The sequence below is a fragment of the Agelaius phoeniceus genome, chromosome 1, assembly GCF_051311805.1.
Source record: "Agelaius phoeniceus isolate bAgePho1 chromosome 1, bAgePho1.hap1, whole genome shotgun sequence".
Classification (NCBI taxonomy): Eukaryota; Metazoa; Chordata; class Aves; order Passeriformes; family Icteridae; genus Agelaius; species Agelaius phoeniceus.
Genome location: NC_135265.1, coordinates 69,655,260 through 69,667,092, shown reverse-complemented (window position 1 = coordinate 69,667,092; position 11,833 = coordinate 69,655,260). Strand labels below are relative to the sequence as shown.

The 11,833-nt window shown below is 40.8% G+C and overlaps 2 protein-coding genes across 9 annotated transcripts in view; one reads left to right on the top strand and one right to left on the bottom strand.

The window, feature by feature from the left end:
* Nucleotides 1-1,262: 1,262 nt before the first annotated feature.
* Nucleotides 1,263-11,470, bottom strand: LOC129129064 (uncharacterized). 6 transcript variants are annotated; one of them, XM_077181306.1, is made up of 6 exons: nt 10,243-11,470; nt 8,508-9,871; nt 5,963-6,094; nt 4,263-4,359; nt 3,655-3,755; nt 1,263-1,926 (listed from the first exon to the last, which is right to left on the bottom strand). In XM_077181306.1, the coding sequence occupies exon 1, from the start codon at nt 11,083-11,085 to the stop codon at nt 10,393-10,395; it is 693 nt and encodes a 230-aa protein (XP_077037421.1). In that variant the 5' UTR covers nt 11,086-11,470; the 3' UTR covers nt 1,263-1,926; nt 3,655-3,755; nt 4,263-4,359; nt 5,963-6,094; nt 8,508-9,871; nt 10,243-10,392. The 6 variants fall into 6 exon arrangements, with proteins under 6 accessions (XP_077037421.1, XP_077037442.1, XP_077037435.1 ...); XM_077181327.1 differs by having other exon boundaries at nt 5,994-6,094; nt 9,674-9,871; XM_077181320.1 differs by having other exon boundaries at nt 5,994-6,094; nt 10,392-11,470.
* The window catches only part of PRP4K (pre-mRNA processing factor kinase PRP4K), a 25,100-nt gene continuing 23,764 nt past the window's right edge, over nt 10,498-11,833 (top strand). For all 3 annotated transcript variants that reach the window (XM_077181296.1, XM_077181291.1, XM_077181301.1), the window contains exon 1: nt 10,498-10,632. In XM_077181296.1, the coding sequence (XP_077037411.1) occupies nt 10,595-10,632 (38 nt within the window). In that variant the 5' untranslated portion in view covers nt 10,498-10,594. The remainder of the gene's footprint in view (nt 10,633-11,833) is intronic.

The following is an 11,833-nucleotide window of genomic DNA, read 5'->3' as shown; positions in this document are numbered from 1 at the left end:
ATTTCCCTCTTCCAGAGAGAGCTCCAGAGATCCAGTCCATAAAAGCTCATTTTTTCCTTCAAAACAGAGCTGTAAAAATCAGATGCCACATTTCAAATGTAACCTCTGATAAAATTTGGGTTGTCATACTCCAGTGTAACTCCACAAGCAACTGTTTTAATGATGTAAAGTGCTTAACATTATACTTCTGTCACTTAAAAAGAGATAAGTTCTGTTAACTGACTACTTGATTTTAAAAAAGCCCCTAAGGCAGATGCCTATGAGCAAGGTAAATAATCAGCACATTGGTCTGCTCCCTACTTACTAACAAAAATGCTCTAGTCCACTTCAGGCAATTATACCTTTGACTAGCTGAACCCAAATTGCATTTTTGCTTTCTTTTTATTATACCAATTTCAGAGAGCTACTAAAACATGCATTTCTTTCTTTCCACATGAGCAATAACAACTTAAAATGAGGAAAGCCAGATTCAGTATAGACAATTATTTAAGTCCTAGAAAACAGTTGGGATAAAGAAGCTTTTTTTTTTTTGTGTATCATAAATTAATTCAAATCATCAAAGCTTTTTTGGGGGGAAAAAGCTTTGATGATTTAAATTAATTTATGATACACAACTGTGAAAATAAGAAAGTGACTTCTCTTGTTAAACTATTGTAAAAATGTTTTCTGACAATGTAACAGACATGTATGTCCATAAACAACAACAAAAAGAGAAAACACCCCAAGCCAAATGTACATACTTAGAAGAAACTTAGAGAAAGAGATGTATTCAAGCTTCTCTACCTAAATATTAGAAAAACTATCTGAATATTTTGTAATGTCAACTCGTGGACAGGCGGCTGCTAGAGATTATTATCTTCTTTATCAAAGAAAAAGAGATCTTTTCTGAGTAACAGGAAAACATCAAATGCCTTCTCAAAATCTCTTAGGAAGAAAGGATACACTTGAGGTAAGGCAAAGTTTTGATACTAACTCTTACAAGTGCAGATAAGTAGAATTTTACACTAACTGATAAAATTGGTGCTTTAGTTAGTAGTCCTCTTAAAAATGCAGCCATGACCCAAAGGAAGCTGTTTTTCACCTAGTTAACTTGCAGAATTCCAAGAAGTCTCACAGCATTTGTCTTGGCTCCTGAAAAAGTCTATTTCAGGGGCTGTACTTTGCTATTGCCTGTAACAAACTATAGCAGAAAACCTTAGCTGCACCTTTTGATCAGCAAATGCTTAATTTACTCCAAAGACTGGTAATATCACAAACCAAGCAGGAGGGAGCTATTTTTATTTAGGCTATCAAAGAGCAACTTTCTTACAAAAATATGTAAGTAAATCAGCAAATAAATATATGTGCCAAATATTCTGCAATTAAGAAACAAAATAGCAAGTTTTGCTATAATACTGATCATACCTACTGTATATGCTACACTTAAATTAGCTTGAATCCTTCTTTCAAGTTGCTTTTTTGTTGAAACACACAGGATTATCTTCAGGATTTTTTATTCTCTTTCATTTGTGGGTTTGTTGTTTCTTCACAATAGATTTGTTTGTGATGTCCTCTCAATTGATGTCTGGTTTTGAATACTTGATCCCAGAATGAAGACAAAAGAGTGGTAGCACTCTGAAATTTTCCATTTGCTCCTTCAACTGTTCTCTGGATTACCATTTAAGAAATAAGCTAAGTAAACTAACTGAAAAAGAAACCCAAAATACATGATACCAATATTTTATAATACTATCAGTCATGGAAAGACTTAAAAATGAGATATGAAAATGTCAGGTGATGAAAGACAAAGCTGTAGAGAATATAAACCTTGCTCCTCATTCTGTGCTATGTTTGTGACACACACATAAAATACAGCTTCTCGAGAAAAGTAATTTGTTTGACTTGGTTTTGTTTGTTCATTGTTGTGCTGTTTGGGTGTTTTTTAACCTGTAGGGCAAAATTAGATGCAAGTTAAAGATAAGTAATTTTGACGAATGAACTGCTCTGTTTTATTTTTGTGTATACTGCAAATACAATCAATAGTCAAGTGATTTACAGAACTATTTAACTGCCATTCACACACATCTTGGAAATACAGATTATCATTACTGGATGCACAGTTGCATTATAAAATTGCTAAAGTGCTGCTCAGCACAACAAAAGATAAAAACAAAATTAGGTAAGCACAAATCACTATAATCATTAAAATGACAGCATCTGAAAAGTTACTACTATGTTTCATGTATTTGCCATGACAATAAATATGCCTTTCTTTTTAAAAGTGAAAATGCAGTAAGGAGAAATATGATTTTCAGGTTTTTCATTTGACCTGAATCGCTTTGTTCTACCAGATTACCATGTATTTATCATATAAAAACTTTATCCTACAATGCACATTTTTAACATTCCTATCTTTTCTAAGCTTCCTCTTGTAAACTTCCAGTGATCATAATACATGCAGACAAAGAACAACTACCTTTTTGCATAATACAGCTACCATGCTACAAGGAGTTTATTTTCATTATGTTACGAATATCCAAAAATTGTTAAAATAACATAAAATGCTAATTATGTTGTTAAGACTAATACAAAGATCAGTGAAATGTCAAACCAAGATATAGTCTTAAGAAATGCAGTGCTGCATACACTTTTAAATATATAGACCATACTTCATAAAATTAGGGGGTAAAAAGCCCATTACATGATTGAGAAGATACCCAGTGTTTGTTTCAGAGTAAATGAAATATTTTCAACCACGCAAGTATCATTTGGCACAGAATAACTTAATTTGACTCTTTTTTTTTGGTGCTGACATAGTTTGTATATTACTGCTTTTGTACAAGCAACAAAGTACCAAAATATCAAAAATTGTCCTTTCACCACCCTCCCAGAAGCTTACAAACAAGAGATAAAAGCTGATGTTAGCTGTTATATAAATAAATCAATCTCAAAACAGAAGTACCAACTCTGAAGATAATTTGTAAAAAGCAGAACTTGATCATGTGAGACATTTCAGCAGACAGCTGTTTACAGAAAGAAAAATTTAAAGACTTTTTCCTCACCCAGTGTCACCAAGCCTTATTTATTAATTTGCCTACACCTTTTAATGTGATGACATAGCAAGCATCAGATTACAAATACTGCTGGATTCTGGAGTCTCTAGTGACTAAGAGAAAAGGGAGGATGAATTGCCAGTTTTGTGACTGTCGCAGACATCCTTTCACTAAAAATCCTTTCTTAGGATTTTTTCCCTTCTGAGGAGCTGAGGCCTCAGAAACAAAACGTAAACAATGGTTATCTGCTGCTGTGGAATGCAGCAGGTGTGTCTGTGATTGGGCCATCTTGAATGTTTACAATTAATGGCCAACCACAGACCAGATAGCTTGGACTCTGTCCGAGCCACAGATCTTTGTTATTCATTCTTTTCTATTCTTAGCTAGCCTTCTGAGGAAACCTTTCCTTCTATTTCTTTTTAGTATAGTTATAATGTAATATATATATATATCATAATATAATAAATCAAGCCTTCTGAGCATGGAGTCAACATTCTTGTCTCTTCCCTCATCCAAGAACCCCTGTGAACACTGTCACATGTGACTACATACAGATTAAAAAATATTTGAGAATCTTATTGCTTTTTTCATGGGCTGTATTCAAGCATAAACAAACACTTACCTGACTCTCCAATTCAGTGTGCACCAGCATGGTTTAGTCAAGATACCACCAACACATGTAAGGATGTTGTGGTGGAGCTGAAGCCAGTAACTCGGAAGGGTCTGCATGTCACAGGACATAAGGAAGAAATACGTGAACTTTTATATAGCCACTGTATGGCACATTCATGGGGTATAGCAATGTAGAACCTAGTAACTCAGAACATACAGCAGTACATACTACAAAGCAAACAGCATTTCTGGTCATTTATTTTAGTATATTAAGGTAAATTCCCAACATATTTCCTACAACATAATATAAAAGCTGGATTAAAAAACTCCAAGCCTCAACTCATTAAGGTTGCTAAGACAAGAAATAAAAATTAAATATTGTCAAAATTAAAGTTAAATTGCAAAAATCAAAGTTGCCTTGGTAACCTTAATCTCATTGTTTTTTGTATATCTACTTTGCTCTCTAAAGAATAAAGCAAGGCTAATGAAGCACTACCCATTCTACACACTGACTTTCAAAAGGATCACTGGGAGCAAAAATTTGCATACAGGCAAATCAGGCAATTGAAGATTTTGCAAGTGTACCCACCCACACAGATGAGTGCTTGGCTTTTTTACCTGTATTGAGAGCTCTCTTAATTTCTTCTTTTCTTGCGATTTTGTTTTCTTTTCAACACTCAACAAGTTTTAGGTTTCATTTTTGGAATCAAAATACCTAAGAAGTTAAAACATTAATGCCAGGTTTCACATTGGGGAATTTTTATATACACACACACACACACACACCAAAACCCTCTGATGCTTCAACTAATTGTCATTTGAGTAATGGCAGCAATAGTAAATGGAAGTGATTGTGCACCCTGTTAATTTAATGCTGGTTCACATGTTTGAGACTAAATCCTTCTGTTCACTTCAGACCAAACTGTGGCCCAAGTTATTCTCATTTTCTGAGAATCCCCATTATTTTACTATTTGCCCACTTTGCCATGACCCATTATCACTTTTCCTAACATGCCAAATTCTACTTAAGTTCATCTCCTCATCTCGTCTTTATCTCTGGCAACAGCTCACAGGTTTTCCAGCCTCACTGGTGTTCAGTAGCCAACATCTTTTATATGCCGTCAACAAAAGAATTAAAAACCTTTGCAATCCAGGTGCCAAAGGAACTGGCAAGTTTTCCTAGTTCCTGTCCCTGCCTCCCTAAAACAGTCTGTCACAATTAGCTTCCTGCAGTAAGGTATTGCCATTGTTCACTGCATTTTTCAGAGACATTGAAAAGGCCAAATCTCAACAGATTTTTCCATCAGGAATGTGGCCTTTCAACTGTTCTAACAGAAGACATCTCTTGAAGAATGTGTATGTATTTCCTTCAAGCCATGGACTGTTAGGAAGGTATCCACAGTCTTGCAGGTTCTACTTGAAAACATGAACAGAAAGTTTTCCCCATATACCTTCTAGAAAATTGGCTGAATCATTTTGGCTGATTTGCTCATTTGACATCGTGAAACGTCCAAAAAGAAATCAGAAAGAGACTAAACCCTTGGGTAAAAATAGATCTAAACTGAATACTGAACCTAGATGGTCATCATGAAGAGTATTACAATTCTGGTGTAACTCCAGTCACATTAACATAAAGTTAAAGCCAGAAAAGCTTCAGACATGAAGCATCCTTCAGCTTTGACATTCTCAGCAGTACAGCATCCCCAACCCCAGTTTAGCAACACAACAAACAACAAAATGATACGGTTATAGAGTCTTCTTTGCATGAAGCAAGGATCTCTACCTCTTGCAGATGGAAATAAAGCTTCACTGAGATGAAGCAACACTGGAAAAAGGAAGTGACTTGCTGCTACTAACTTAACAAGGCAGAATTTCCTTTTAAACTGACAGCTAATTATCCAACCAAGCAATAATCAATTGCCAAAATGAGCCCATCAGAAACTCAAATCAACCCAAGAAGTATTCAAAACCCCAGCATCTCATCATGTCCTGCCATCCAGATTTCCTGCACTGAATGTTGCCTTTTCTCCTCTACCTATGCAAGAGCTGCTCAGCTGCAAGCTCAATGCAGCTGCCACATCCCAGCCCACCTACTGCCTTGGAAAGATGGGGATCCTTGTTGAGTGCCCTCAAGCAAACTCTAAGAAGTTCCTAATCCTTCCTCCCTGCCCTTCAAACCACTGTTCTAATCTATCTTAATGAGTTTTAAAGCCTTCTTCCCTCAATTAAAGCAAATTTACTTGTATGTACACTTGTATTTCGCAAATATTTAGCACTGAAAGAGAAAAAAAAATAAAAAGAACTGCAAAAAAACTCACATCTTGCATTCAGTACAGCTAGAAACAGTACCTATGCTTGCACAGATGCTTGCAGACCTTGATCCATTCCTTAGCTGTATTAAAAGCCATGGTTTTGTTGCAGTAGCTTAGAACCAGAGAAAATACGTTGATCTAAAATAAAGACATTTATCCACATTAAAGTTATTAACATAAATGTTCAAACTGAACTCCTATGTAGTTTTAAAGTATTTTGTGGTTATTTAGGCAATATGAGGCCAAATTTGGCTGAGATGCACAGCATTTAAGAAGAAAGAGTAATTATTTATTATGATGACATAATTTGACCATGGGGGCTCTGACAGCAAATCCAAGGTTAGCTCAGCTCTAAGAATGCCTAGTGAACTCAAAGTGTCAAAAGAGAACAAAAACAAAAACATGATAACAAGGAGCTCTTAAAGATTTCAAACCACAATTAAAAATGAGTTAGCAAAATATGCACTTGCAGTGGAATTATTTTGTTGTAAATTATGGAGCATATGAAAAATATTGAAGGAACAGATATCTCAGAATACCCAAGCTTCAAGGATTATTTTTAGTGGCAGACACAACACACTTTACGTGTCCATTTTCTTCTAAGCACATCTGCTGACAGTCTACATTTGGTCTGGAGAAAGTAGTGGTAGGAGGCTGCAGGTTTTGCCCAGAGAATTTCTGTCTAAAGGGAAATGCAATCAAGACCACCAACCCTTTCTTGTAAAGCTTTTAATATAAAATAACTTCATAGCAACTTCTGAACTCTTTTTCTAAGATTTAAGATTCAATTTGGACATTGCTTTCCACTAACCAGTTAGGCTTTCAAGTAGGTTAAAAGCTACAACAAACATATTGTACCAAATAACATTAGCAATTACAGTGAGAACTTGGTACGAAGTTAAACACAAGCTTAGTGCTAAGAAGCTGTGCTTAAAACTATTTCAAAAACCATCCTCATAGCCAGCAGGAAGGCTCTCACTGTATCAAGTCCTCAAGCAAGGAATCAGCAGACAACAGTTCCTTATAATTTTACACTAAAGCTTCCTTGAAATGAATGAAAATACTCATTTCAAGAAATAATTTATAATTTGTTAATAAAAAGCAGTTCTCCTTTCACTTAAAAAAATAACAGTTTGTATAAGCACTTATGATTTTTTTCACTGCTGTAGTCATCTCTGTTTTGAAATACTGCCAATTTCAATTGTCTTTCCATGTGCTTTCCTTCCTACCCCCTTAGAGAAAAAGTTATATTGGACTGTAGCTTTGTTCTTGGCTTACAGTCTCAATAAAGGAGACACTATAATTCACTGTGAAGCAAATAAAAAACCTGTTTTGCTTTTAGTTCTAAAAATTTCCATTTTCTCAATTACTTTTCCTCCAGAAATTCTGCTATAACCTTTTTAAAAATTCTATCTCCTGCCCTGTCAAGCAGTAAAAACCTCAGAACGAGCCCATGTATCCCAAAAACAAAGGCATCAAAACTAGACAGCCTAACACCTAATGCGATCTAAACCTTTCCATCAAAGCCCTTCCTAATCTAATCTAAACCCTCCATCATGACACAGATGCCTGGCTACAACCACAGGATGCCCTGTCATTCCACATTCCTCCACGTTTCTAACCTTGCCCGTTTCCTCACCTGACCACTGCCACAAACTCCAGCACACACCCATGAGCCATCACCTTATTTCACAACCACCTGCTCTTTCACTTGGCCATACTGAGCAATCAGAACCAAAGCAGTAGCTCAACCCACAAAGCAAGAATTTGGTTTATATCACAGCAGCAGCCAGGGCAACCTTGCTAAGATCAATTAATCACTGCAACCACCTGCAATACTGAATAGTTAAACAGAAAAATGCCCAGACTACCTTTGTGCACTGCCATTCAAGATTTTTACCTACAGACATGAAGGTGAACACTACATACATAGTTTTATGGAGGGCAAAGCACTTGAATTACTAACAGAAGCAGTATTTAAGCAATGAGGAAAAAAGTGTAATTTGGTACCAAAGTGACATTAGTAATTCATGCAAAGGGGAACAGAACTAGAGTACTGGAACAATGTTCTTTCGTGATTTAGGAGACAGATTATGCTACTCAAGGTCTTTCATATATCAATGGAGATAATATTTAGCTATAAGAAATGTCACCAAATTCTGATCTAAAAGGCATTCACCTAGATAGAAGTACCTTCACAGTAATGTTAAGAGTCATTAAAAAGGTACTAATACTGAAATTGCTGGAATATGATGATCAACTACTCATAGAAACAGCCATAATCCAACATATTAAATGAGAAAGGATTTTGCAGAATGAACATCATCAAAATGTGAACATTTACAACAAATTTTTAGAATTTTTACAGTTCTTACGTTTTCTTTACTCAAACCAGCATGAAGATGTTTTACAGTAGCTTCTGATAATAGCATTTACCGTTCATACTGAAAGGCTGCAACACATTTTGCATTGACCGAACAAAATTATTTGCAGCAATAAGTTTAAGCTGAGGAGACAATTGGATGAGAGCAAAAAATAAATCCTGACTTACTGGTAAAATCACTGTGTGGGCACATAACCATATCCTGATAATGCCAAGCAAGCTACATTAAAATTGCTTATCTGCTCAGTTTCAGATGATGTGCACTGAGATGAGGTTACCTCTGAGGGATGTTTCTGTGCACTTTCCAGGCACTTTATAAAGTGATATAAAAGCACTCTCACAGACAAAGCACTGGCAGGTTTCTTTTATCCACATGTGTGATTTTCAATGATTTTCCATTAAGATCTACTCAGTCATATGACAATAAACACATTTAAAGCCACGATCGACATCATGACCCTTTAAATGGATTTTCTCAGCATCTTGTGGCTCTAGTGCTACATTTCACACATTCAGAAATGCTGTTTTCTCTCAGAACCCAGCTTTAAGGCACGAGCATCTTCCATAGGGAGAGTTGAGCCTATAGATCCAGGTTTCAACTGGAATTTCAACTGATTTTCGTAGGATGTTTACACCTTGATTGAGCCTTAGGGGTTTTTAATTTCCCCAGCAAATGTCTGGATTCTAACACAGGAAACATGACAGATGCTAAGAGGCATAAACTGGGTTTATCTGTCCTTCCTCTTGGAATATGGAAGAGAAGTCAGCACTGCAGGGTTCCTCAAGCTGAAAATAAGCTGCTACTTCTCCAAACAAGGTGTTCATTTCACAGGAGTGAGATGCATGAGGATTATGCTTGGGCTCATGTCACAACAGCAAGGACTCTTATTTTAAGGCACCTGAGACACATGCAACAAAAGAGCAATTTTTTGCAAGATTTTCTTTGTTTTCATTCTTTTCATCTCCAAAGCTCATTTTTACCTTGGTCCATTTTAGGGCAGCCTGAAATTTGACATGCCATGTCAGTTTCACAGATCTGAGCCAGGTGTTTCCTGATCTTACTTTTGATCCAGCTTGTGAAATGGCAGAGCTTGCACCTATGTATCTCCACCAGAAATATTTCCACCAGACCAGGCAATCTGGGCTTCAAAATCCTCAAGCAAAGTAGCATACAGCTGGGATGTTGTGATGTCCTCATGGTGATGTGTGGGTTCATTGACAGAACATATGGATATTTGTAGTTAAATCTGTTAATTTTCCAGAGTTGCAGTTGGTTAGAGCATGGAGCTGGTAACACCAAGGTGGTGGATGCAATCCCTGTACTGGACACTTACTTAAGAGCTGGACTCGAAGATCCTTGTGGATCCCTTCCAACTCAGTATAATCTGTGAATCTGTGAGAAGACAATAATAAAATCCACTTCATGATTTCGAGTGTCTTATCTACAGTCTGGGAAGCAACGACATCCAGATTCAGATTCCAGCCCTGGGAATGTCTGCAGATTTTACAACTATCTCAAAGAAGTGAGGGTCCTGCATGAAAAAAATGCCATAAATGACTGCTCAAATCACCTGCTGAAATTAAAAACGAAATACAGGTTAGCAATATTACGTCATTTCTATGCTAAGTTTATAACAGCTCCTGTTACCAGACAGGCAGCAGTGATCTTAAATCTAATACTTGTTTTAAACGGCGAGAATGCCGTGAGAAACCTGCCCCCTCCCTCCAGCCCAGGAGCCACCACCGGAGCGCACCCAGACACAGGGCCGAGCCCCAGCGACCCCTTCCCTCAGCCCGGCACAGCCAGGCCGAGCCGGGAAAGGCAAATTAAGCGGAGCGACGTCTTTCAACAGGACCACAGCATTACAGAACGGCTTGGGTTGGAAAGGACCTTAAAACTGACCCAGTTCCAACCCCCTGCCATGCGCAGGGATACTCTTCCACGGGACCAGGCTGCTCCGAACGCTCCCAAGGATGGGGCATCCACAGCTTCTCTAGGAAACGTGTTCCTCTGTCTCAGGGCCCTCACGGCGAAAAGCTCGCTCCCAATACCTCATCCAACCCCGCTGATTCTCAGCCCGATCCCTTCCCGCCGCCACCCTGTGGCGGGAGGGGGGAGGCGGGGCCTGCGCCGCGCTCCCGGCCCCGCGCGCGGGGTTCGCTCTCGGCCCCGCGCGCGGGGTTCACTTCCGGCCCCGCGTCTCCCCCCGCCCCCTCCCAGCGGCGGCGGCAGCGAAGGAGTTCGGAAGTTCAAAATGGCCGCCGCGGCCGAGCCCGAGCAGCGACCGCCCGAGTAAGGACCGGCTGGAGGGGGGGAGGCTGCTTGCCCTGGAGCTTTGGGGAGGAGGAGAAGGGAGGTGGAGGGAGAAGCGCGGGCGAGGGGATTGGGGAGGCGGGACACACACATGGGACGGGGACGACCAGAAGCGGCCCGGGTGGAAGTGGTGAGGGAGGAGGAGGAAGGGGGTATGGAGAGGAGGACGGGGGAAAGCGGCCGCGCCGGGGGAGGGGGGTTGCTGTAGGAGCCGCTGGTTCGCGGCGAGGCGGCCCGGCGGGGCCTGGGGCGCCGGATCCGCCCGTGGATTCGGGAGGGCCGCGCGGGGGGAGGGGGGAAGGGAAGCGGCGGCGGGCGCGTGTCCCCGGGAGTCCCGCGTGCGCCTTCCCGCCCTGGGGGTGCTCCCGCCGCGGAGAACCGGGATTGCCGCCGGTGCGGGGGACGTGGAACGAGGGGCGGAGGGATGCGCATCTTCCGCGTGGCTGCGAGGCCGCTGCTGTCCGCCCGGGCGCGCAGGGCTCGGGCATCCCTGAGGCCGATCCGGGCTGGCGCTCCCGGGATCCCCCACGCCACTGAAAGCGTGCACACCCCCCCTCACACTCTCTCCGAGCCGGGCCGGGGGGCTCCGGGCCAGCGGAGCTGCCCTGGGGCCGCCGAGCCGCTGCCCGCCCTGCGGTGAACCCTCCTCCCTCCTTCCCCCGGGCCCCGGCCGCTCTCGCGGTGTGGAAAGTGCCTGTGCTGGTAACAGCAGAAAGTGATTTGTTGCCGCCAGCCCCTCCTTCCAGCCCTCGAAATGACTGGCAAGTGCCGGCTCCCGTTGGGAAGCGAAGATCGAGCTGCCGCCTCCCTGCCGGAACGGGGCTCCCGGGCGTGCGTTTTCCAGGCGCCCCGGTTTGTGCCGCGGGGTTTGGGCTTGTCCACACTCTCCTGAATGAACACAGTCTTCTGGAAATTCTGCTGGGAGTTAACGATCTAATGCTTGCTCTATCTCTCCTCTTTACCGCATTAATATTTTAGCCATATGAACTGCTTTCTGTGTCTTTTTCTCCTTAAAAGTTTTGATTTGAGGCTTGATTTTTATTATTTATCCTGGGAGTAGAAAATGGGTGAGGAAAAGCAGTGGGAGTATATGTGAGCCGTGTAAAACACATGCTCATGGAGAACAGCGTTTAGTATTGTAGAAAGTTAAGTGATAAGGTAGAAGCTGATGACAGGACCC